We start from the raw sequence: 27,392 nt of genomic DNA on the forward strand, positions 1-27,392 counted from the left end.
TGGAGAGGCTGTGGGGAAAAAGGAACTCTCCTACACTGTTGGTGGAAGTGCAGACTGGTACAACCTTTGTGGAGGTCAGTCTGGAGATTTCTCAAAAAGCTGGGATTGGAAGTTCCATTTGTTCCAGCTATTCCACTTCTAGGCATCTTCCCAGAAGAACTGAAAGCATCATACCACAGTGATATATGCGCACCTATGTTTATAGCAGCATAATTTGTAATTGCCAGATCTTGGAAACAACCCAAATGTCCATCAACTGATGAATGGATAAAAAAGCTGTGGTATTTCTATACAATGGAGTACTATTCAGCTATAAAGAAGGATCACATTGAGGTATTTATCAATAAATGGGCGCAGCTTGAAACCATACTCATAAGTGAACTAAATCAAACTCGCATCTGTGAACACCGAATAGTTTCCCTATACAAGTATGTGGTAACCATGATTCCCCATTATGTGGCCTTGAACCCTTATAGAGTTTTCACTCATTAATTGGAATGGCTTTATTTTGGGCTATTTGATATTACGGCCTGTGATGCAATGAACAGCTATTTTGAAGAAAACAAGACATCATAATAGCTAGTGCTGATTCAACACCATCTTGTCTTGAAGCTGCACCAAACTATGGCTCTTCTGTCTCCATTGATTTTATCATGTTGTAGCTTGCTGGATTTTATCGTATGTGGTAGTATAAACAAAATTTGTTATAGGCAAAGAGACAATATAGAAACCATTGATCATTTTTTCTGTTAGCTGGTTCTAAATATACTACAATGCTTTCATCCACTTGAATGGTGTTACACTGTCTTGGTATGTTTGATGCTATAGCATATGAAGTTATATTCAAATATTTCAAGGAAAAAGACACTATGGTAACTACTATTAAGTCGAGTTATTTGGTGGTGAAGCACTGGGTTCCTGAAAGTGTCATGCTTTAACCTGTATTGTTATGTTGTTATGCCCCCTTTTATCTCAACCTCTCCCTTATTCATTAAAAAATTATTTAATTAAAAAAAACAAAAACATAGTACTAAAAATCAGCTATATATCCATATAATTGAAAAAAAACTTTTAATCTCTACCTTATATTTATACAAATTAACTTGAGAAGTATGATAGACTTTTGAATAAAAACGAAAACAACAAAATTTTTAGAAGACAATTTTGGAGAATGCTTTCATGATTTTGCAGTTAGCAAAGATTCCTTAATTAAATATGGCATTAAAAAGCATTAATCATAGAAAGAAATCTTGATAAACATTAAAAATTGATAAATCATTATTAAAATTAAGGTTTGTTTTATTGCTTACAAAATAGAATTAAAAGAGAAAACAAGCTATGGAGTACAAGGTATTTAATATACAAAGGTCTCATATTCAGAATAAAGAGCTCCAAAAAATTTGTAAGTCAAGGACCAGTTTCAAAATACATCAAAAATTAATACATTAAAAAGTGTTCAGATTGTCTTCTAAAAATTTTGTTGTTTTCGTTTTTATTCAAAAGTCTATCATACTTCTCAAGTTAATTTGTATAAATATAAGGTAGAGATTAAAAGTTTTATTCAATCATATGGATATATAGCTGATTTTTAGTACTATGTTTTGGAAAAATAAAATAATAATCTTCTATTTCCTCAATGACTTATTGAGTACTTTCGATATAAATCAGGTAGTTCTGTTCTTGCATTATTTACCCAGGAAATAAACATGAAAAGCTACTGACCAGAATGGCTAAAATTAAAAAGACTGACAATACCCAAATTTGACAAGATTGTATAGTACAACCACTTTGGAAAACAACCACTCAGCAATTTTACTTAGAGGTGATACAATATGTTCATTAAATAACATACACAAAAATACAACAGCTTTTTTTTAATAATCATAAATTATACATAATTCTAATCATTAATAGAATAAATAGGGGCCGGGGATTTAGCCCAGCGGTATAAGCGCCTGCCTGGCAAGTGTGAGGTCATGAGTTCGATCCCTGACACAAAAAGAAAAGAAAAAAAAAAAAGAATAAATAATAATCCATTCAATGGAAAACTACACCATACTAAAAAGAATGCATAACAATATTATGGATGTACTGCAGATATGCTGCTATGTAAACAAAGTCATTCCATTTATATGACGCTCAAAAGAAAACAAAAATGATCATAAAATTAGAATAGTAATTACTTGGGGTGGCAGGGAAACTGAAAATTGACTGTAGGAAGCATTAAATAGGTATGTAAGTTAGGGTTCTCTAGAGAAACAAAATCAAAAGAAAAAAACCTATATATACTTCAGGGTATTATTAGTTAGCTTACAGGATCAGACACAGGAGAGTCCACAATGGCCATATTTGTAATGAGGTGGTAAAGTTCACAATGCTGTACTCTGGAAAAGCCTGCAGATCTAGTAGTTGCTCAGCCCAAGAAGATGGGAATCACAAACAATAGGGATCAGGAATGTACCAGTGGCCCAAGATCAACAGCTTTGAAGTTAGCTAGCCAGTCACATGTGAGTCCATACTGGAAGGATAAAGAAATTAGAGTCTTGGACAGCAATGTTCAAAAAGGGCCAGAAGCAAAGGATACGTCCAGTCAAGATGAGCTCTTCAAAATGGGTACTCTTCCTTTTTTCTCCATTTTTATTCCATAAGGGATATCAGCCTATTAAATGTTGCCACCCACAAGCAGGGTAGGTCTTTTCCTCTTAAAGGGTTCTGGGTCTATAAAATGGCTTAATTCAGGAATTTAAGGGTCATGATTCGCACCTGCTACAATTTGTGATAGACTTTTTAAAATTATCCTAATTTTTTCTGCTTATATAAATTCAGGGAATTAATATGCTTCATATCTATTGCACTTCTGGGAACACAATGATTAGTCAATGCATTAAGTCTACACCTGTGAAACTATTTCAATCACTGTTTTGCCTCTGTTGTCCATTACAGAAAGTATATCCACCTTGCTTTTGACAGCTAATCATTGCCACTGGGTCCTTGTCACTCCAAGATTCAGTTACACCATTGCATTAAGGGTCCCTAATGAGTGGTTTCAGTCTCCATCATAACATCTAGCATAAAGAAAAGACCCTTAACAGACCTTGTAATAGTTGATACATTGCGTCAACTTGAGAAGTATAGAGGTCTAACTAAGTGACTCAGCAAAGGACCAGATCCTCACTTTGTAAACATCCTGAGCCTGTGCAAGAGGTGAGTGCTGAACCCCACTCTAGGGCAAGTACCCTGCATACAATAAGGAAGGAAAAAAGGCTTGCTCCCTGACGTATTCTTATTGCTTTTGCTGCCTTCTGCCATGCTGAAGTGTTGCCCCTTTACCATGCCACCCTGCTTTGGAGCCAGCTGATTATGGACTGAAACCTCCACAAGCACTGAGCTGAATAAAACTGCCCTTCCTTAATTTTGGATGTTGGATATTTTGTCTTAGCAACAAAAACAAAAAAGTAACTATGACGTAAGAATGCTGATGCTCAACCTTCCAAATCTGTTTAATGTTATTAGTGAAGGGAACATTTTCTGGATTCTCTAAGTGTGGATGAGTAGGTTTTCCCCTGAGCCTTTGAATGCCCTCACCGACAGTAAACTCTTACTATCAGGCATCTCCAGCTTTATTAAGATTAGGCCATCTTTTGACCCATATTTCAGGCAATCGAACAAATGAACTGTCACATCTTTTTTTTTTTTTAACTCCATGAGCTGCAATATTAAATTCACAATGTCTGTTAATGGGCCCATAGCAAGAAATGATTCATGATTACCTTCTTTCCATCATTATTCCACATCCTTAAGATCCTTTCTAATACCATCCCCAGGCCTTTGCTTGTAAGAATTAGAAAACTCAAGAAATTCTTTGGGAATACACTGTATCATGGGTCATGCTCACGTTTAGGAGTCTTCTGAGATTTTAGTATTTTACAGCACTAAAGAAAACTTGGGAGTGGCAAGAGAAGTAAAAATGGACTATAAAAGGTATTTCAGAAGCTTCCATAGTGTTAGAAATGTCCTACATCTTGATCTGGGCAGTACCTGTAACAGTTTCTACATAGGATAAGTTTTCATTGATGTATAATTAATATTTGTGCATTGTATTGAAAGCATATTATACCTCAAATTTTAAAATTACTATTACAACAAAAAAATCCATGTGAGAGTGTGCCTGCAGCAAATCTTACTAAGAAGGTACACTATATGTTACTTTTAAAACACTAAAAAATAAATTGGCCAGAGTTTTAGCCCTAACTCTATCACTCAGATGTCTTAGTTCATTGAGGGTTACCATAACAACATACTTGAGACTGGCTGATTTACACACACACACACACACACACACACACACACAGATTATCTGGTTCAGGATTCTGGTGCCTATAAAAAAACCAAGCAGCATGGTGCCTGGTAAAGGTTCTCTGGCTGTGGAAGGACAGGTTAGAGAAGGAAAAAAGAGAAACAATGCCTCTTCTACACCTTTATGAACAACAAAGCAAGAATGTATCGGGTAGGCTCAACTCTTAAAAACCTGTTCCCATAAGGAACTAACCCACTCTTGCAAAACCCAATCCACCAGCAAGATCACCATTACTCCCTTCACAAGCATAGTCAAAACCCAGGCACCTCTCACTAATAAACATTAGAGGTCCCACAATCTTTTAATGCTATTACGCTGGGGGCCAGGCTTACAGAGCATAAAACCTTTGGTGGACAGACCAAAGCAAATGTATAATCTAAAAGATAAATAAGTCATTTAACTGGATTCTTATTTCCTTTATGTATTAGTGTGGGTTAGTATAGATAACCCTTTAAAGCTCTTTCTCCATCCAATATCTGAGTCTCAAAAATGAATTGCTTAATTAGAAAATTAAGATTCTCAAATTTCAAACTACCATATAGTCACCTAGCACTTCAATGTAATAAATCTACGTTAGGTCTTGTAATTCTACCTCAGGAAAGTTAAAATCAGATATCTGCCTGCTACTGTTTATCCTGAACTGTCTATACCTATATTAAAATTCATATACTTCAGCACAGACATTTAAGTGCCACCCCTTCAGCAGCCAAGAAATCTGATGGCTAGATTACTTTTGGGTTATTTTCTATACCTTGCTCAAACACTACCTTCATTAAAATTCCATCCCTCCTAGTCATTCAGTCAAAATGAACAGTTCCTTCTGTGTACCTATAGCTTGTTGTTTATATTTCTGTTATATTTCTTCTTTCATTCTATACTTTAGTTATAGTGCTTGCTTTCATGTATGGAAATAGGTCCTTTCCAAAGAAGATATATTAATCTCACCAGTGACATCAGCTAAATCAAACAGAAATCAATAGATGAAAACACAGTAAGATTCATATCTGCTTCTACACTAATAGTGGCAAAGTAAGAAGAGTAGACACTAAAAGTGCTATCCGCTACTCAGAGCAGGAAGAGATTATAATGAATAGTTAAGATAGTGAACTAATAGTAGTCCTCACTTTAGCTTACTATTCAGTAGAACAATAAAATAAAGGTGGACAGCTGAATGAAGAAGTAGTAAATTAGGCCTACAATGAAGAATGTATCAAAAAAATTTAAAAATTATTTTATGCCAATAAAGAGATGGTTAGAAACCTATTGACAAAGAAAGGCCCTGGCCCTGATGAATTCACTGCTGAATTCTACAAGAAATTTAGAGAAGATCTAACACCACTATTTCTCAAACTCTTTAATGAAATTGAAAGAGAAACAATACTCCCAAATTCATTACTGGAAGCAAACATTACCATACCAAAACTGGGGAAGGACTCAATTAAGAAAAAGAATTTAAGGGCAATCTTCCTAATGAACTCATGCAAAAATCCTCAATAAGATACCAGCAAAGAGAATGCAATAAATCATCAAGAAGATTATACACTATGACCAAGTGGGATTCAACCCAGAGATGCATGGATGGCTCAACATATGTAAATCAATAAATGTAACACACCATATTAGGAGAGCCAAGGACAAAAATCATATGACCATCCTAACAGATGCAGAAAAAGCTGTGGACAAAGTCCAGTACCCATTTATGGTAAAAAAAATTTAAAAAAAAAAAACCCTCTTCAGAAAATTGGAATAGATGGTCTTTACTCAATCTGATAAAACCCATCTAAGACAAACCAACAGCCAACATCATCTAAATGGACAAAAACTGAAAACTTTCTTTCTAAAATCAGAAACAAGTCAAGGATGTCTACTATCTCCATTCTTATTCAACATAGTCCTGGAAACTTTAGACAATTAGATAATAGAAAGAAATAAAAGGAATAAGGATAGGAAAGGAAGAAGTTAAATTAACATTAGTTCCAGATGACATTATATTTTACATAAAAGACCCAAAAACTCCACTAAGAAACTGCTACATTTAATTTTAAAGTCAATACTCAAAAATCAATAGCCTTCCTGCACACAAATTTATTGAGAGAGAAATTAGAGAAATAACACCTTTAGCAATAGCATTCAAAAAAAATGAAATACCTAGGACTCAATCTAACAAAGGATGTAAAAGACCTCTCTGCATTGAAAACTACATTGAAAACTTATTACTCTGAAAAATGACATTGAAGAGAGTATCAGAAAATGGAAAGTCATCTCTTGCTTTTGGGTAGGAAGAACTAATATAATGAAAATGGCCATACTTCCAAAAATATTATAGAGATTTAGTACAATTCCAGTCAAAATTCCAATAGTATACACCTAAAACAATCCTAAAATTCATCTCAAACTAGAAGAGAACTAGAACAGCAAAGGCAATCCTGGGCAACAAAGGCCAGACAGGGGGCATCACAATCCTTGACTTGAAATTATACTATAAAGCTACTGTGATAAAAACAGTGTAGTACTGGCAAAAAACAGACCCCAAAAATTAATGGAATACATTAGAAGATGCTGTAACAACTCCAGACACACTAAGCTACCTTATCTTTGACAAAGGTACAAACACAGTCACTGGAAGAAAGACAGCCTCTTGATATGGTGCTGGAAAAAAGGGGCTCTGCACATACAGAAGATTAAAATTGGACCCAAATCTTTCACCATGCAGTAATCTAAATTTGGAATGAATCAAAGATCTAAATATTAAAACAGAAAAGACTCAATCCAAAAATGGGCATCTGAGATGAATTCACACTTCTCAGATGAAGAAATACAAATGACAAATAAGTATATGAAAAAAATGTTAAATATCACTGGTCATTCAAGAGATGCAAACTGAAACAATCCTGAGATTCCATCTCACCCCAGAAAAAAAAATGGCTAACATCAAGCAATCAATCAATAACAAATGCTGGAGGAGTTGTAGGGAAAAAGAAACCTTTCTCCACCATTGGTGGAGTATAGGCTGGTGCAACCACTATGGAAACCAGTGTGGAGGTTTCTCAAAAAAAATGGGATTAGAGGCCTCATTTCATCCCAGTATTCCCCTTCTAGTTATCTTCCCAGAAGAACTAAAAACATCATTCTACAGTGATATATGTGTACCCATGTTTATATTTATAGCAGCACAATTTGTAATAAAAGATAGATCTTGGAAACAACCCAAATGCCCATCAACTGAGGAAAAGATAAAAACAAGTATAGTTTTTATACAATGGAGTACTATTCAGCCACAAATAAGGATAAACTGGAGACTTTTATAGGTAAATGAATGTAACTCAAGACCATACTTAGAAGTAAAACAAAACACACACACATGTAGAAACATTCTATTGTCTCCCTAGTGTGAGAAGCTGAAAGAGTAAATAAGATCCAAATCACACAACAGATACTGTAAAATGGAAAGAAGTTTCAAAAGGAAAGAGAAACTGGAATGCAGGAGTGGAGAAAAGGAAGGGGAAAGTTAAAAAAAAATATATATGATAGTTAAGATAGTTATAGCACTGATTTTTCTTAGTTCATTGAAAAGAAAGATTTGTGCTAATATTGCTTGGACATTGAAATGCTTACATCTTGTACTCTGAGTAACAAATTTAAAGATAACAATATGCAGTGTATGAATCATTGTTACCCTCTTGTTTTGATTTTTTTTCTCTTCAAAATAAAAAAAGAGAAACCAGGGGTTTAGCTCAGTGGAGTAAGTACTGGCTTGGCAAACATGAGGTTGTGAGTTCAATCCCTGGCACCAAAAAATAAAACATAAATAAAAATTTAAAAACAGAGATGGTTAGAGAAGATGCAGGTGGATTATTTGGAGGCTATATATGCAACATCCCTTTTCTGTTAACTGACCCTGCTCTTGTCTATGTGGTTGCTACAATACAGCTGCTTCTGTTATTACATACAGATGACTTGTAGGGAAATCAGAGATCTTCCTCAAAAATTTTAGAAACATGCAGCAAAAATAAAGTCAGTTCTCTGGCTGAAATGGTGAGCAATAAATAATTAGATAGCTTTGATGATATTTTCTTGTCAATCCAAAAAAGGTAAATCTCTGACTAGAGAAAATAGGCTTACTTACAACAAAAAGCAAAGATGAGAAACAGTCTCTAGGCCCTGCAACTACTTCTAGAGTCCACTACTTCTAGGGTCTCATCCCATACTGGGGTTTTGTGTCTGTCTCACAAAACCCAAACAGTCTTATAAAAAGTGATCCTTTTACTAAAGCTAGTTCAATTTGAATTATCACATGCACCCAAACCAATCTTGTACTGTTAATCTGAAGGCACCCCATATACTACTTCCCAGTATTCACACTATTATATAATATCTTTCACAACTGTAGGCTGAAACTGGGAACTACTCTGACCAAGACAATAGTAGCAGAAATAAAGTCATGCCAACTTTAGATCTATCTTTAACTGAACCAGCAACTAAGGCAATGGCTCTTAAACCAGCTATCACACTATAAGACTAATGAATCAGCCATGTAGAGAGCCACATGTAAGAGAATCAAAGCCCAGGCCAACAGTTTCAGTTAAACTTCTGAGTTACAACAGAATCCCAACCAATACTACTTGAAGCAAAAATGCCAGGTAATTCAAAGAAATATGAAGGCTCTGAAATACATAAAGAATTAAAAAAATTAGATTCTTCAAAATAAAAAACTAAATCCAAAAATAGGTAACTGAAATGAATAGATACTGCTCAGAAATATTAAAGAATTGCAAATTAAAATAACACTGAGATTTCATCTTACTCCAGAAACGACTAACATCAAGAAATCAAACCATAACAAATGCCAATGAGACTGCAGAGAAAAAGCACCCTCCTACATTGTTTATGGGAATGTAATCTATCAGGACCACTATGAAATCAGTATGGAGAGTCTTCAAAAAACTAAAAATAGAAATTCCATTCAACCCAGTTATTCTTTACCAGGTATCTTCCCCAAAGAATTAAATACTACAGTGATACATGCATACCTGTGTTTATATTAGCACAATTCATAATAGCTAAATCTTGAAAGTAATCTACATGTCCATCTAAAGAACAATGGATTTTTTTTTTTTTTTGTCTTTTTCCTTTTTATCGGTACCGGGGATCGAACTCACGACTGCCTGCTTGCAAGACAGGCACTTATGCCGCTGAGCTAAATCCCCAGCCCCGAACAATGGATTTTTTAAAAAGTGGCGTTTAGACACAATGGAATACTACTCTGCTACAAAGATAGATAAATTTGAGTCATTTGTAGGAAAATGGATGCATCGTGAGATCACATTAAGTGAAATACATCAAATGCAACAGCTTAAATACCGTACGTTTCTTAGATGAGAAACCCCAAGTCTAAATAAAGAGGAAATAAATGGTAAACAAAAGGAAACAGGGAGATGGATCTGCAAATGAGAAGGAAACCAAAGAGATGGAGAGGGATGAGAGTGGAAGAGAGGATAAAAAGATATATCATGTACATGTACCAAACACAATGAAAGTGATCTCTATGTATCATAAATGTCAGGATCTTGGAGCCAACCTGGATTACACAGTGAGACCTTATCTCAAAAAACCCAAAATAGGGCCAGGAATGTAGTTCAGTGGCACAAGTGCCTGCTTGGCAAGTATAGGATCCTAAATTCAATTCCAAGTACAAACAACAACAACAACAACAAACAAACAAATCAACTAACTCCAAATTAAAAATAAAATAAAACAAACAAAACAAAACAAAACAGGAAGGAAGGGAAAAAACAAGGAGAAATGTGAAAGCTATTACAATGTAGCTTAAAGTAAACTTAGCTTAAAGTAAACTTTGTCGTGTTCTGTAGTATAAAATGTAACTAACATAAAAGTCTAATTCATAGGCAGGTAACTTGGAATTATAATTTCCTAAGAAAAACTATGTCTTGGAACAGTATTCGGTAAACTATACTTAAATCAATTCTGACCAATTTGTTTTGGAAATACAGTTTTACTGGACTACAACCATGCTCATTCATGTACATATTGTCTATGGCAGCTTTCATGCTACAGTAGCAAAGCTGAGTAGCTGTGACAGAAATAGGATTTCCCATAAAGCCTAAAAAAACTACTAACTTTTTACAGAAAAAGTCTGGCAAACCCTCGTATTAGTACTTGGCAAGCATTTTAATACAAAAAATATTTAAAATGTAAACCAATTTTACAGTCAACTTATCACACTTAAAGTATAACAAATATTCAATAATTTTAACTTAACATAAAGTACATCATATTGTGCATACTGTACTGAGTTGTACTATTTGTTAACAAGTGAAGCTACAGTCAAACTAATGTATTTCTCACAAACAGAAAAACAATAGAACAATTAATCACTATTAGGTTGCTCAAAATTTCGAATGACTTCATTATTCACCTTTCAGTCTTGTATCAGGTATGGCCCACTTTTAGCAGTAAGAATCAGAAAGGGTTGACGATTTTATGATGATGAATAATTGACAGTATTTTTAAAAATTAATACTTCAAAAACTCAGCTGCAGGGGCTGGCGATTTAGCTCAGCAGCATAAGCTGAGTTCGATCCCCAGTACTGATAAAAAGGAAAAAGACAAAAAAAAAAAAAAAAAAAAAAAACTCAGCTGCAGAAAAAACTGGAAAATTCAAGTCCAATATTAACCTAAGTTAATGATTACTCAACAGTTCTACCAAAAATGTCTGACAATGCTCTCACTCTATAGATTTTCTTTCAGCATTTAGTATGTCATAAAGAATCTCCTCTTTTATACATATTATTTTTTCTTAATGACCCAAGTCGTTGCTTATTTAACACCAAAAACAGTCTAAGAACTATCTGAGGCAGCAGGGGTTCAAAAGAGTGGAAAAAGAGCATGAGAATAAAACAAAATTGATGCCAGACATCTAAAAGTTATATTGGCTGGTTCCTATTACCATGTTTATAAAAATAATCATATTCAAATGTATTATAATACATGCAATTAAGGAATACTTAAATACTTACATATATGTGAGCATACTCATTAAGTACTTAATTATCACATCAATTGTCTAAGGCAGGCACTAGTATTACTTCCCATTTTACAGATGAGAAAACTGAAGTTTAGAGAAATAACTGAAAATAGTTAAATAGGAGTGAAAACTTTATTCGACTTAGATATAAACCCAGATGGGCTAATCCAGAGCCTACCTATTATTCCAAATATTTGTGTGAATCTAAAACTTGACATCATTCATGAAAGGTATGCTGTCTCATTTTTACAACTTTAACTATATAATACCAAAATAATAGCTATTTTAAGAAGAACACTATTTCTTATTTGCAAATCTCTGGTATATCAATATATTTTAAATGTTAAAAGGAAAATAATATCTCAAATACTCCTAAATCACTATTATTCTTTTAAGCTTGATTATGGGAATCAGTTATTACACTTATAGTCATGTAATTTTTATTCTAAGCCTTAAGCATTTTGCAATTTAAACTCTCTGTAGCATGTAATATTGAAGGAAATAAAATTGCACATATTATGTAGTGGAAGTAATATTTATTTCTATTTACACTGGGTCTGAATGTCAGTATTTTTTCCAGCAATTTTTCCTATTTAAAGGAAGATATTTCAGATCAATAATCTTGTAATCAGTAATAAACTATAGATAATATAAACATAACCAATCACAGAGTGGGAAACACAGGCTATGTTTGTATGATTGGGAGTAACAGTTTTAGAGTGAAGGAGATTTTAGAGATCACCTAGTCAACATTATCCATTTTGTGGATAATGATACTACAATTTCACTGGAAACTTCCTAAATAGAACTTGCAGTGAACTATGCAGTACTAACAGAATGAAGTCTGGTATGTCATTTCTAGCCTTTGCTATCATAAGTTTGCTCAATAAATGATATATTCAGTCCACATTTTAACATTTAAAGAGAAAAAAAATGGCAGGTAGCACTTGGGAAATATTTTTAAAGGTCAATTTTTAAAGATAACATAATTTTCACACCAGAGGTTATTCTAGGCTATTCTAACTACTATTTTTAGGCTAAATAAATAAATAAAAGGATTCTTATACACAATCCCAAAAGATCTGCAGGGGAGAGATTATTAAGTATTGAACAGAACTCTGGTTCTATATGTCCTTAAAAAAGTATTCTATTCCATTTAAGTACTGAACAGAACTCTGGTCCTGTATGTCCTTAAAAAAGTATTCCATTGGATGTATTAGACTAAATAAATGCTAAGATAATCCACAACTGTAGTAACATATATCTCTAATATGTTAGGCTTTAATATACTATGAATCCCCAAAAGGAAGTCTGTATTATAAATCACTTGCCAACTTTTCTTACCATATGAAAGTGACATCATACCATGACTACTATAACATCTTTCAAACAAGTGTTGAAGAGCAAAATTTAGGAAAAGACTAAGAGGCACTTTTTGTTAAAAAATAGACCAAAGACCTGTGGCTGATCATCTATTCAAAATAAACAATAAAAAGGGGCTATTTTTAAAAACCTTTCTATTACATGTATACAATTCTAAAAAGTTCTCAGATGATCCCTCTTATGTATGGTACAAAAAAGTAGAAGTCAGTCACTGGCAGGGCACCACTCTTGACATTAGACACTCTAGGTTCAAGCCACAAACTGTCATACCCTAACTTAACTTGCTCTGCTTCTAATTTAAAGCTATCTGCCAGCAGAGCATTTTCATTAAAAAAAAAAAAAACATGTAAAAAGGGAAAAGGGGGCAGATATACTATGTTCTTGAGGGGAAAAAATTAAAAAGCATCATGACTTCATAGAGCCTCTAGAAATAGAGTTACCTGGCCAGCATACATTTCCTCTTTTAAAGGCAGGAACTCTTCTTTTGAAGACTTCACTTCCTTTCTCTTGTATTATGGTCTGATCAAATACATCCCTCCCAAATACATATGCTGAAATGCAACCCTCAAAGTAGTAGCTAAGAAGTAGTCTTTGGGAGATAGTTAGGTCATGAGGTCTTCACCCTCGTGGATGGAATAAGTGCCTTTAGGAGAGAGCAGAGGGAAAGCCTTTGTTCTTCCATCTTATAATCTGTACACAGCTAAAAGATACACCTCCTCAACAGGCCCTTATAAGCACTAAACCTATGGATGCTTTCATATCAGTGTTCCCAGCCTCCAGAGTTATAAGAAGGTATTTTCTCTTGTTTAGAAATTACCTAGTCTAAGGTATTTTATTATTACAACCTAACCAGACTAAGATACCCTATATATATGATTATCCTTTTGCTGCCTCTCTCCTTGAGATGGACATATGATACAGACCTGGACAAAGTTCTCACCTTCCTACTCAAAATAATAGCACCAAAGATGGGCATGTGAGCTAAACCAGATAAAGAAACATCTTAGAATTTTACATGTAAATGTCACAAGAAAATATTTCTTCTGGGCTCACTAGATGGGAAGCAGAAAGCCTGAAACTCTCTCCATTACTGTGACTTCCCAAACTGTCCCTTCCCCTCTAAATTCTAACTAGAAAAGAAGTAGGTAGGCCTGCAGCATACTCAGCACCAAAATGAAGAGTAAGAGCCCAAGATTATATTAAATCCCTTTCATTCTACATTTTTTATTAGTGAATATTGGCTATACAGATTAATGGGTTTCATTTTGGCTGATTTGTACTTTCACATAATATATTTTAATTACTTCCACCAAGTTTGGGTGTATGTGTTGATGTATTTTGATCCTATGCATATCCCCCAGTACCCACTCTTATTTCATCTCCCTCTCCTGCTCACCCTTCTTCTCTTTCCCTAGCAATTGTCTCCAACAATGTTTGTGTTCCTAAACTCAACACTTCCTCTAGATTCTAAATATGTGGGTTCTACTTTTCATTTAAGCTAACATGTGAGTTCAGTATCTGTCATTTGTAATAAAAAGGTTCTACTCCACATAAACTGAAGAAATATACTTCCAAAGAACTCAAAAATTAAAGTTAATACTCAATAAAGATAAGAATATTAACTACTATATCCTTTTTAAGGAAAGTAAGTTTATAAAATTCATATACACACAATGCAAACATTCAACTTACAATAATCAATATTATACTACACAAGTCTACAAAAATGTAAAAATGAATGTATGTCTACAACATTAATCACAGTAAAAAATCAGAAATCTAAATATCCATCAATTGGGAAGTGATTATATTTAACATAACCTGTGATGCAATAACACAGCCATTAAAAAGCAAATATATAAGAATACCTTTAAAGATCTATGAAATTAAAAAAAATCTATGAAATAACTTTTACATCCAGAGAAGTACAATGTAGAAGATCATCTTAGAGTAACTTGAGTAAGTTAATCACTCAGCTACATTTTCCTCAACTGGAAAATGGTGATAATATTAATATTAGAGATTAAGTGAATTCATAGGCTCCCTAACAGACTCCAGAAAGTGTTTTATACTTGGTAAGCTCTCATTGAAGTTAACTGTTATTACTATTATTTCCACTAATATGAAAATATATCCAAAATATACTGTAAAAGGAAAAATGAAGAGGGAGGTAGAGAACACTATTTATGAGAAAAGATCACAAACTCAAACGCTAATAAAGGTCAGGCAGGCAACATAATTAAGTGAAAGCTATGGGAAACTAGAGAATGCATGTCCTATTCTCCAGAGAACAGCCACTCTAATCACTGTTGCATGAGAAAGAGGTTGTAGTGTTGCTGAATCTTAAACTAAAAATATGAGTTTTACATAAAATGTTAGAAACTGAAAATTCTTCTAAAAACACAGCACGGGCCAAACAAAATACAATATGTACACATGTTAGAGCCAGCAGCTCATCAATTTGCAAACTAATGTATTATATAATTCCACATATAGATATTTAAATATGACAGCTTAAAAAACATAAAATTTCAAAGTGGTAACATGAGAAAGACTGGAGAAATTTTTTTAACAACACAAATATACTTTAATAAGATTTAAGCTAATTAAAAGCATGACTTAAGAATTCAAGAGCCTTTCATTTACAATGTAATTCAAATGTATCTTCTATCACATGGATATTAACTTTATGAAACCATAATTTTTAAAGTATGCACTAGAATCAAAACATTTAGTAGTAACTCTTAAGGGAATGGTAAAGGGTTCTCACTATTGTAATGTTTCATTTCTTTGACATCTGAAAATAGTATTTACCGTATTCAGTTTCTTATGCCCAACACACCCAATAACTGATAACCTAAATTAGATTCTAAATATTATATAATTTCAAATGTACTTTTTTCTTAGTTTTTTTTTTTGGCATGTATCTATATGTTCTCACAAAGCCTTATATTGCCATACAAGGGCCTTTCTGAGGTAGCCAAGTTTAGGGTGTGTGATGATGGATTAATGGTGTTATGCTAGAATTAAGGATGCCCCATCCTGGGTGTGAATGGACAGCCTGGAAGGGACATAAAAACAGCGGCTGCTGTCACTTGCTGCTGCTTCACTACTTTGCTGTTTTGCTGCCTTCTGCCCACCACGATCTGCTTCTCTTCTGCCCCCCTCCCGGCCACGCCACCCTGCTTTAGACCCAGCCAACTATGAACTGAAACCTCTGCAAATTGTAAGCCAAATAAACCTTTCCTCCTGCAACTTTGGGCATCAGGTCTTTTGTCTCAGAAACAAGAAAAGTAATTAAGACAACATTTTTTTAAAAGGACATGAAATAGAGAACTTTAAAAAAATAATTTCTACTTACCATTCAGATTGTACTTCTTTTTTCCCTTTAACAAATTTCTGCATTTTTATTAACATTTTCAGCAGCAGGTGAAATTAGTCATGATCCCAAAATCACCAAGTGAAAAGAAGTAAAACCATTTATTATAGTAATATTCATCCTAATTCCATAAACCAAAAAGTAAAAATACTTCTCTTGAGTCTAACTGAATGTAATATTATACATAATTCTTAGCAAGTGTTTCTTATGTGCTACCCAAGAACATGATACATTAGAAACTACAAGAGGAAGGTCAAATGTTTAAAACTGTAATTGAAAAACAAATACATCACAGAATTATACTGTCACACTACAATAAGAGATATTCAAGATGGAATATAGAAATATAATTGGTAAGTGATTTTATTCTGGCACTGCCACTGGTATAATCCTGCAAGTTACTTAACCTTTCTACTCCTCAGTCAGTCACTGTAAGAGGAATAAGACTATCCTATAAAAGTTGAAAGGATTAAATAACATATCCAAAGCATTCAGCATAAATAAAACATAAAATTGCCCAATTAATATTATCATAATTATTTAAGCCAAACTTTTAAAAAATTATGTTCAATATATTGTCTCAGAAAGCAGCAAATGCAGAGGTTTAAAAATTTGTTTCAAAAGTGACTTGATGTCAAAATAGCTTATACTTATTTACATAAAAATATAAAACAGCAGGATTCCTTGAAGTGCGACATAAATGCAGCATAAATTTATCAGTATCACACCTAATGTTTTCATGTGGTACTAGAATATAAGCTCCAAGAGGATAAAGGACAGAACCTCTTTATTCACTCTTGCATCCCTCACTTAGCACAGGGACTGGCACATGGTAGGAGATGAGTGCTGAACACATTATTTTATTTGTTCCTCATATCAATTCAACAAGATAAATATAATTACCTATGTCTAAAGATAAGGACACTGCAGTAAAATGTGGCTGAATATCTACTAAATGTTATAACTTTTGACTGTTCTGACCAGCAAGATTAACCATCAATAAAATAGCACTTTTTTTTACCCACAATTTTAAAACTTCATTTTTAAGATGCCATCAAACTCCATTATTTTAAAATAAGTCTCATCGGAGCTGGGGATTTAGCTCAGCGGCATAAGCACCTGCCTTGCAAGCAGCCAGTCGTGAGTTCGATCCCCGGTACCGATAAATAAATAAATAAATAAAAATTAAAAATAAAATAAGTCACCAAACTAACTTAAGTAATATCTGATACTTAATACTATAAAACACACTCAAAACCAATATCATTAACAGTGTCCTGTTAACCAGGAATATACAGTTTTTAACAAGTACTCAATTCTACTCACTCCAATCATCCTGAAGTACTCTTTTAATAATTGCCAAATGGTTTATTTGAATGTTGTTCAGTAACTGCTTTCTAAGTACTACATAAATTTCATACCATGCAGTTTTTTATAAACCATCTTCTACGCAATCACTCCTTTCTTAAATGTTATGACACCAGGTCACAAAAAAAGCAAAGAAGATAATTACCTCTTCGAATAACTTTAAAATCTACTTTGAAGAGTAGATTTCACAGTACATGAAACTGCTAGAAAACTGCTCCAGAGCACCATACAAACAGGAAAAGAACTAATGATTACTGAGTATTCACTCTAAATTAGTCGTATGGTAGGCATTTTCACATATATTACCTCAGTTCTTAAAACTCTGTGAAATTGGTATGCCATCTTGATTTTGGAAAAGGAAAGTAAAGCTCAGAGATGTTAAATGACTTCTTAAAATTAAAGGCAATTTAGGGTCTAACATCCAAGTCTGGTTGAGTGCAAAGTTTATTTTTTTAAACTACACCATGCCACCTCCCAAACACACAAGAAAACATGAAAAACATCACTGAAGAGAATAATTCCAGTAAATATTGAGATAATGAGGCTATTCTGAGTTTGAAAATAAGTATAAGAATGAAATTAGTAGTAACAGAGTAAGGTCACAAAAATTTTAAAAACCTAAAGTTTTTTCTTTGGTTTTTAACTATAGAACATAATCTCAAAAAATGTTATCTTTCTTTTCATTTCTTATTCTTTGCATTTTTATATGTAATTGACCACGCATCCATAACCATTCCAATTACAAAGGTAAAAAAGAAAATTAAGTGTAATATGCTCTATTTCTCTGTTCCGCAATTTAGAATGTTAACGAATAGAAACATTGTCATGAGAGCCTGCAATGATCTTAGAGAATGATTCCTTCATTTTAGTGATGCAAAAAGGGAAGAGTAAAATGTTCAAGATTATAAAACTTACTCAATTTAAGATATGAATCTTTGAATGTTCTATGACCCAGTGCTCTTTCTTTTTCCTCCAAAGTACCAATAACAGAAAAGAACAAGGTGTAAAGTTATATAATGAGTTCACTTAGATTTTTTTTTATAGTTTCTGATTTTATTTAAAAACCTATGTAAGGCTGGGGATTTAGCTCAGCGGCATAAGCACTTGCCTTGCAAGCAGGCAATCGTGAGTTCGATACCCGGTACAAATAAAAATAAAAACCTATGGAAGTTCAATAGTAAGGGTCTAATATACTTATTTTAGCATTAAAATATTTTAAAATAGCACACTCTCTAGTAAAATTGATACTTCAAAAAGTACTGTTTGTTCCCATAGCTTAGAACCTCAGCCTTAGAATATTCCTTCATCCAATCCCATGAATTGCACTTTGAGAAGCAAGGCACAAACTACAGTAGCACTTTTTTTTTTTTTTTTAACAACTCACTTCCTTTCAAAGTAAGAATTTTTTTAAAAGCATGGTAGATCTACTCTTTCAAAATGTATACTGTACTGGTAATGGTACTATAAAAGTTATTAGTTATTTTAATTACAAATTTTTCAAAGAAGATCTACTTAATTAAAATTAACTGATTAAGTACAAAGTAATCCATGAATTCATTAAACAACCTGAAAAGAACTTCCACTTAACAATACTTCATTAGACATTTTGTCTTGGAGACGTCACTTGAAAATCTGTTTTAGGACCAAGCATATAGCTCAGTGGCACAGTACCTGCCAGGAAAGTGCAAGGTCCTGAGTTCAATTCCCAGCACCAAAAAAAAAAAAAAAAAAAAAAAAGTTTTAATGAATAGAAGATTACAACCTATTTGTACTTGTCTGCAGTTCTATTTACTTTTAAACTGGTTAAGTAATCTTTTTTTTTTTAAGTAATCTTTTTTACTTTCTTAACATTTTCTTTTCTACCCTGATGTAAAGGAAGAAATCCTTTATAGCTCCATGTCTTTTCCTGGATTTCTTTCTTCAACATTTCACATTACAAAACATAATTCATTGCCCTTTAATCCTATTTACAGAAGCAAAATATAAACTTTTTCCACTTTACAGACTTTCAAAATTTCTCCAACACTATGGTGCAGGAAGCTCCTTGTTCAAGAGTGAAAACAGACTCTTAATCATCACGTTCAACCAAATAGCATACTGCTGATTCCCCATTACAAAGTGAGTTTGAAATTGAACAGTTATGGTTTTTAATAGTTAAAACTATTACTATGTAGCACCTCATTATTTGTAGAACCTTTTGGGCAATCATGATAGTACTAAGCATACTCACTAGAAAGTAAAGCAGTGGTATACACCTGTAATTCCAACACTCTAGGAAACTACGGCAAGAGGATCAATCACAAGTTCAAATCCACCCTGGCTAGCTTTGCAAGACCCTGTCACAGTATTTTAAAAATGATAATAATAATAAAATAAAAACTCTTAAAGGCGCTGGGATATATTTCAAAACAAAAGGCCCTGGGTTCACGTCCCAGTACCAAAAAGAAAAAGCTCATCACAAATTAATTTAACATTTTCCTACTTTGAATATATATTTAATACTCTATATATTTAATACTCTAATTTAATACTCTATATATTTAATACTCTAATACATTGCTTCCAACCAAAAATTCATTAAAGAACAATCTGATTTGAGAAATAGACCTTTTTAACAGTCCTATTCACATGATCTTAGCCAAAAGGCTAAGAAGCAATTAAACAGTCATATAGGTCAGTACTAAAAACTTACGTCAGAAAAAAGATAGGTTTGCCAAAACATACAGTTCCTTCTTGGTAGGATTTAGGTTTTTCTTACACTAGTGATCCACCGACATAATGACAGTATTTATTCCCCAAACAAAAATATATTTCTACATCCTTATCAATAAATGGGCTTTCCAAAAACTAATACTGGAGCTGAAGATATAGCTTAGTGGTAGAGTACTTGTCTAACATGTAAAAGAAGGCCTTAGGATTGATCCCTATAAAGTCAAAGAAGCAAATGCCTATAATCCCCACACTCAAGAAGCTGACGCAGGACTGCTGCAAACTTGAGGCCAGTCTGGACTACAAAGTGAGTTCAAGGCCAGTCTAAACTGTATAGTGAGATCCTGTCTCAAAAAGACAAAGAGCCAGGCGTGGTGGCGCAGTTTTGTAATCCCAGCACTGGGGAGGCTGAGGCAGGAGGATTATTGCAAATTCACAAAGTGAGCTTGAGGCCCACCTGAACTGCACAGAGAGACCCTATCTCATGACAAAACACAGAAAGAGAGAGAAAGAAAGACAGACAGACAGACAGACAGAGATAGAAGAAAAGGAGACAAGGAAAGAAGGAAGGGGAAAGGGAAAGAAAAAATAAAAGTACAATTAATATGTTTGAGGAGTGAAATAAATGCTTGGACAATTCCAGAGTTACAGGAATAACATCTTTTCAGCTCAAAACTTGTTTCTGAATATTCTGAATGACTGTTTATGAATGACTGAAGTTCTTTGTACACATAACATTTTTGTTGTTTTAATTTACAACTATCCTTTTATCTAATTTCTAATAGTCTTGTATGTGTTCCAATGTCTCTTTCTGACTTGAAATCTACAGCTGAGTGCAAAAACAACTGTGTATCACTAGTACAAAAGTATGACTTTTAAAAATACCTTTTTCTTTTTTTTTTTTTTTTTCTTTTTCGTTTTTACTGGTACCAGGGATCGAACTCACGACTGCCTGCTTGCAAGGCAGGCACTTATGCCGCTGAGCTAAATCCCCAGCCCCCTAAAAATACCTTTTTCCTAAAAGTTTGCATCTTTTTCTCATCCATGCCAGGCTTAGCGAAAATTTAGGTAATGGATTGTCACCTTTACCTAAGTACTGAATACTAAACATTAGCTGTGGCTAGATAATATATTAACTAGCTACAGAAACATATTCGAATCTACATTCTATACGTGTATTCATTATTTTCCTTGTAATATTTCTGTGGAGCTTGTGGTTAAATGAATGTGCTGCCTTGAAACTGCTTCTTTCAAAAAAACAAAGTAGATGAAAAGCAACACATTCATAATATAATCAGCTAAAACTTCTTCAGTATTATAATGAGTACTGAAGCCCTCTCAAAAATCTGTTCTATATCTTCATTCTAGTTTTAAGACAAGATACTTGTTTGTCTCACACTACTCATTATTAACTTATCTCTACTCTTTCTATTGTAAGCAATATCACTAGAGAACATTAAAAACAGAAATATTAAACATTTAACCTAAGTCAGCAAAGATGATATAACCTTCATTTCTGCCAAAACAACATAATGAGTTACTAATATATAGTTCTTAGAGACAGACAATAATCTTCAACATAAAATGTTTCCATGTACTATTTTCATGTGCATACCTGTTCATTTTTCCTATTAAAAATTTGAAAACTAAAATATCCAAAGTATTAAACAATACAAAATAGGTCAAAAATGCTTCTATTTGATACTTTCTGTCATTTTTTCAAAAATCTAATGCATTTAATTCACATGATGAGACATTTCAGTATACAGTGTACTTTATTTGTCATATCATCTCCAAAATAAAGATTAAAAACTCTACAGGATGGAAATTGCAAAGTACAAATATCTTTCAACAGGTAATAAAAATTATAACAGTCAACTAAGAATTTTAGAAATACAGTACAATTTCATCAAAATATTATCAAACACATTGTAAGAAGAGGGAAGACTATATTTTACACCACCTCTGTAAAACAGATTTAGGTAAAATCCTTTCAATGACTATGGTAAAAATTCAAGGAGATTTTATAAAATAAATTCTATGCCTTTTAGAATGCCACAAATCATAACTTGTAAAAACCATGGTTTTAAGTGTGATGTCACTTTTATTAAATGGGAAATCATAATACTTAAGTTCAGTAAAGAATAATTTTATAGTAATTTACTGTGTACTAGTACAATTTATGATGTAATTTCACATAGTTATTATAACACTTGAAGTTCTATAGCACAAAATCATAAAAGCATAGCTTCATTCTTGTAGTTTTTTCCAAAAAAATCACATACAATGTCAAGATCAAAGAAATTACACTGCTTGCAATAAAATCCACTATTCACAAACTGATAGTTTTTCTGATTTTTCTCCCTTTTTAGGCTCCATCAAAATACACAATACTATACTTTGTCTTTCAAGAAAAAGTCTTAAAAGAATTATTTGCCTTCAAATATCCATTTTATAATCAAATTTGACTATCCTGTTACCAGTTGTTCCAAATCTACAGATTCTTTTTCAGCCAATCAGCTATACATCCTTATTCCTATCCCCAGACTTTTCTCTCTGAACTACTGTACTTCATATTTATAAGATAGCTTCTTCAAACTGTCTTTAATTCTACTGTCAAAGTTATCTTCTTTCCTTGACATCATGCCACCTACCTCTTCCACCTGGGCTTTTCAAGGCCTTTATATTGTATTTTTATTCTGCTGTGGAACCTCATCTTCAACTACATATTTATAAGGTTACCGCTGACTTTCAACTCACCTTAAAAATGCCAGTTTCTTCTATACTCAATTCTCCAGGTAACTACATTTTCTGCTAATCCATCTAAATATGGAATTTCTTTTGTATTTAGACCCTAAATACATAGGTTAATATATTTAGAAAATTTTGTACAGTAATTACATACATGGTTTCTTCAATTCTTTGCTCATCAATGTTATCCCTTTTGGAGTATACGTACACCAGCTCCAGGTTATCTGGCAAAAAGTACACTGCACAAGACCTAGTTTGTCACTTGGCCAAGGTAAAAGAAAAATATAAGAGAAAGCTTAAATTTAAAAATCGTTGTTTTAAAAAATATCTAGTTTAACTTTTAAATAACTACAGACTTCCATTTCTATGCAGGGTGACATATCTTGCTTTCCACTAGACTTCACTTTCATTACTCTCTTAATTTTCAAAGCGTGGCTAGAATTTACTGTGCAAGTCAAGAGTTGGCATAAGGTATATCCTTTTACATTCCATGATCAGATTCTTTGAAAATTGCCAGAGTATACTTTAAGAATTCTGAGTTATACTGAATCCTCACATAAGTTCCAGCCCTAAAAAAGAATAATGCATCTACTAATTTGAGGGAGGAGTACTTACCTTCCCCACAATGGTTTAGACTAGTTTCTCTATACCAGGGGTTTTTCATTAGCAAAATTTAATAAATTGCCATTAATTAAGGTTTGCAAAGAATGGTTAGGAAAAGAAATTCGTTTACTTAAGAGAGGAAAGGAGGCAGTGGGAATTATCTCTTCATAAAACCCAACAGCTAAATTAAGCATTGCACTCACTATCTCCCCGCAGTCTTAGGGTTTTTTTTTTTTTCCTACCTAATGATAAAAGCAAGTCTCATTCAATTTAGTCCCTTCTCGAGCACCGTCTCAACCTGTCAGAATTTGACAAGCAAAAAAAAAAAAGATGTGGGGGAGACACTAGGATTCTCATCTACATTGCTTCTTTTTTTCGAAATCACATCAGAGACTTGGATTTCCTTTGCTCTAAACTAAGCTTTCAGATTCCAAATATAGTTCTTTAACCCCCGCCTCGCCACTCAGTTGCACATAAACCTTGCCAACTACAGAATCACAGCAGAAACCCCTACAAATCAGCTTGCTATTCATCTTGGAAGTCATACCCTGCAGCAACTGCCTATCGCCAAACTGAGGGATATTACCCAAATACAACGCAACGGAATCAGACATGCAGAGCACACACGACTTCCACGATGGAGGGAAATGCGACCCGAGAAAAGTGCGCTCCTCACCAGCCTCAGGACCATTTACCTGGGGGTGGGGGAGTGAGGGGGGTTCCCAGAAGGGAGGAGGAGAAAGGAGCGGAGTAGGGAAACCCTTCCTTCTCTAAAGAAAAAGGCTGGATCCCGGCCGCAGGCAATACTCCGTCCTCACTATGGAAAGGGACAGCAAGTGCAGGGCCTTTTGCTCAGAAAGGCAGAATGCAGACACTTTCCGCGGTCCGGACAAGTGACGATTTTCCCCCATCCCCGGAAGAGCGCGAGATGTCCCATGGGTGGCTGAGATACCCAAGCCGCGAAGGGCAGCCTGAAGAGGAGCACAGTTTAGCCCGCCGTAGCCTCAAGTCGGGTCCGGCCGGTGCCCAGGGCAAGCACAGGTGGGGCGCAGTGGGGCCGCCGGCTGGGGGAGGGGAGCAAAGGGGGTGGAGATGGGATTCCCCCCTTCGTAAAACAGCGCTGACCGGCGAGAGCTGCACGCTTCAGACTGCGGAGCCGGGATCCCGCCGCCTGCACCGGCAGCGCGGGGCCCCGCAGCGCCCGCCGCACCTGCCCCTTGGTCCCCGAAGGCAAGAGACTTCGGCTGAGCAGGCGCTGGGGCCTGACGCCCCCGGGGCCTGCCCCAGCTCCCAAAGGAGCACGCGGAAACACCCCAACCTCCAGCAGCTCTCAGCGGTTGTAAAATGCACTCCCTGTCTCCTCCTCAGCCTTCCCCATTTCTGAGGCCGCAAAGAAGGGCCACCACGCGCGCAAAGCCTCGGGCAAGTCGAGGACAGCGGCCGCAGCGGTCCGGGACTTCCTCTGCCGGTTACCTGTGAGGACTCCAACGCGGATTTGATGATCGTGGTTAGTGAGGATCATTCCCTCGGTCGCCATGTTTCCCAGCGCAGTCACCGCACAGACAGGAGCCGGGAGAAGCCGGAGCCCAGAGCGCGCGGGCCGGGAGCGCGCTCGCCTCGGAAAGCGCGAGGCAAGCTAGGAAGGAGGGGGAGGCGGCCGAGCACTCCGGGCCTGCGGGCGGAGGGGCCGCGACGGAGTGCGCGGGTCCGCGGAGGGGGCGGAGCCAGGGCGCGCGGCTCCGAGCCGGCTGGGAAGAACTAAGCGGTGGTTTGGGCGCCCTGTGGCCGGCCAAAAGGAGCGCGGAGGCGGCGGAGCAAGGTTAGAGACACCGAGAGGCAGGTACAGAGAGCGAGACCCAAGACGCCAGACTAGACGGCAAGACTCTTGACGAGAAAGGAGAACACACGCTGTGGACGTTGTGGGGGCAGACTCGGGACAGGGGCGGAGCTACACCCCGAGGCGTGTGACTCCAGGGGAATGAGAGGAGAGGAGAGGGGAGGAGTGAAAATCCCGGCGCCGTAGGCTAGGCGCTGGAAGGAGCCGAGCCAGCCTGAGTGGGACCGGGAAACGCTCCTGGGCGCGTGAGTAGCGCCGGATTGGCTGGGAGAGCGCGGAGCGGGTGCGCGCGAGGCACGAACGCCGCCGCGGCGAGGCCCCAGACAAAAGCAATCCCCTGCCGAGACTGGCGCCTTGGCCACTTTCCGCCGCTTCTGGCCATCTCTCCCCGGCAGCGGAGCCACTGTGAGGACGAACCTCGCGGGAGCGAGGCCAACTCGGTGTGTGAGCTTCATCGCAGCCCCTGGGAGCAGCCGGGAGCCCCACTGAAGGCTGGGGAGAACCTCGAGGTGGCCTAGAAGGCTGCGTGGGTGGCAGAACGGCCTTTGCGGTGACCCAGCCCGCCGTGGGCGAAGAGGATACGGTATTCCGTCCGCCTCTCCGCGGCTGGCTTCCTTAGTCAAGCGCGCCCCGAGGGAGGAGATCTCGCTTTAGTACACTGTCTACCAGATGGGCCTGCCAGCGAATCTAAGGAGCCTTCAACAGGGCATCTCGAGTAGAGAATACTGGCTTCCCTTTCCTGGCTCTCCCGTGGTTTGGGGGCCTGCCTATAGATGAAACTTAGCCGTCTACTTAGAAAAAAAAGGACATGTGTCTCCCGTGAACCACAGTCGGTTGCCTTGGCATTGAAATTTTTTATTTCAGTTGTTTCTGGGAGAAGAGATTACCGTGAACGTAGCTGTTTTTGCCATTTATTTCCGTGTGCCTTTCATATTGTTAACCACCTGTGGCTATTTCATGTAGGTTTCATACCTTTCTCTCGTCTTTTCTACTTGTGAAATAATGTATCTAAAAAATATCCTGGGGCTGGGGATTTAGCTCAGCCGCATAAGCGCCTGCCTTGCAAGCAGGCAGTCGTGAGTTCGATCCCCGGTACCGATAAAAAGTTAAAAAAAATAATAATAAATATCCTACCCTCAGTCATGATTAAACCCTAGAAGCATAAAAATAAGCAAAGTGCGGCATCAAAAAATAGATCAGCATTTGTACACAATATATGAGCATTTGTACATCAATTAATATTTGATAGTTATGAGTTTTGTATTCCGGTTGGAACAAGAAATTATTCGTCCTATTGTGTATTTCATTTTAAACAATAGAAAAGATGGATAAAAGAAAAGTGGAATAAGATATTTTTTAGAACAAATATTGCTAATACTTTTGACAATGGATTAAGAATTTTAAGCCAGATCAACAGATTACCCATGATTATTACCAGAGATCCTGGTGGCCCTCAGAAACTTAACTGTTGTCAAGTGAGGGATATAAATGAGAAAGTGTATCCTAAAGAATAATTTCCTTTGTCTCTAAAGATAAAGAGTAGGTCGTTGTTTACATTGTTACTGTACATTCACGTTTTAACTGATTAGAAAATACCTTTTAGAGATAAATTCTAAACCTGCCCACTAACAAGATCTGTACTTTAAACAAGTTTGGGTCTTTTCCTTCATCTGTTAAGGTACTCTAAATAAGCACCCGTTTCACTTAGAATATTCTAAAATTATTCTTGGGAGAGGTACTAGCATTTTTATTTCACAAATCAACAACAGTTTCTGCATCTATAAAAGTAGTAATGGAAAACTTCATTAACATTTAACTGAAGAGGTGAATGTGAATTTGAGCTTTCTAAGTTACATCAAAGTTTGTTAACATTGTTTTGCTAAATTTTTATTAAAATGGTTGAAAATAATAGTTACAACAGATGTTTGCTTTCCAATAATTTTTCTCAAATACATTCATC

The 27,392-nt window shown here is 35.7% G+C and overlaps 1 protein-coding gene across 23 annotated transcripts in view; it reads right to left on the reverse strand.

Moving 5' to 3' along the window:
• Positions 1–25,204, reverse strand: part of Gphn (gephyrin) — a 531,921-nt gene extending 506,717 nt beyond the window's left edge. For 12 of the 23 annotated variants that reach the window (XM_063241463.1, XM_063241475.1, XM_063241471.1 and 9 more), the window contains exon 1: positions 25,069–25,190. Coding sequence is in view for 11 of the 23 variants with exons in the window: in XM_063241465.1 (XP_063097535.1) it covers positions 25,069–25,132 (64 nt within the window). In the remaining 12 variants the exon portion in view is untranslated. Of the gene's footprint in view, positions 1–25,068 lie in introns of all 23 variants that reach the window. The other 11 variants (XM_063241465.1, XM_063241478.1, XM_063241474.1 and 8 more) reach the window with 1 other exon arrangement.
• Between the last annotated feature and the right edge of the window lie 2,188 nt (positions 25,205–27,392).

The sequence above is a fragment of the Cavia porcellus genome, unplaced genomic scaffold, assembly GCF_034190915.1.
Source record: "Cavia porcellus strain 051 isolate PalLab524CR breed Dunkin Hartley unplaced genomic scaffold, mCavPor4.1 scaffold_31, whole genome shotgun sequence".
NCBI lineage: Eukaryota > Metazoa > Chordata > Mammalia > Rodentia > Caviidae > Cavia > Cavia porcellus.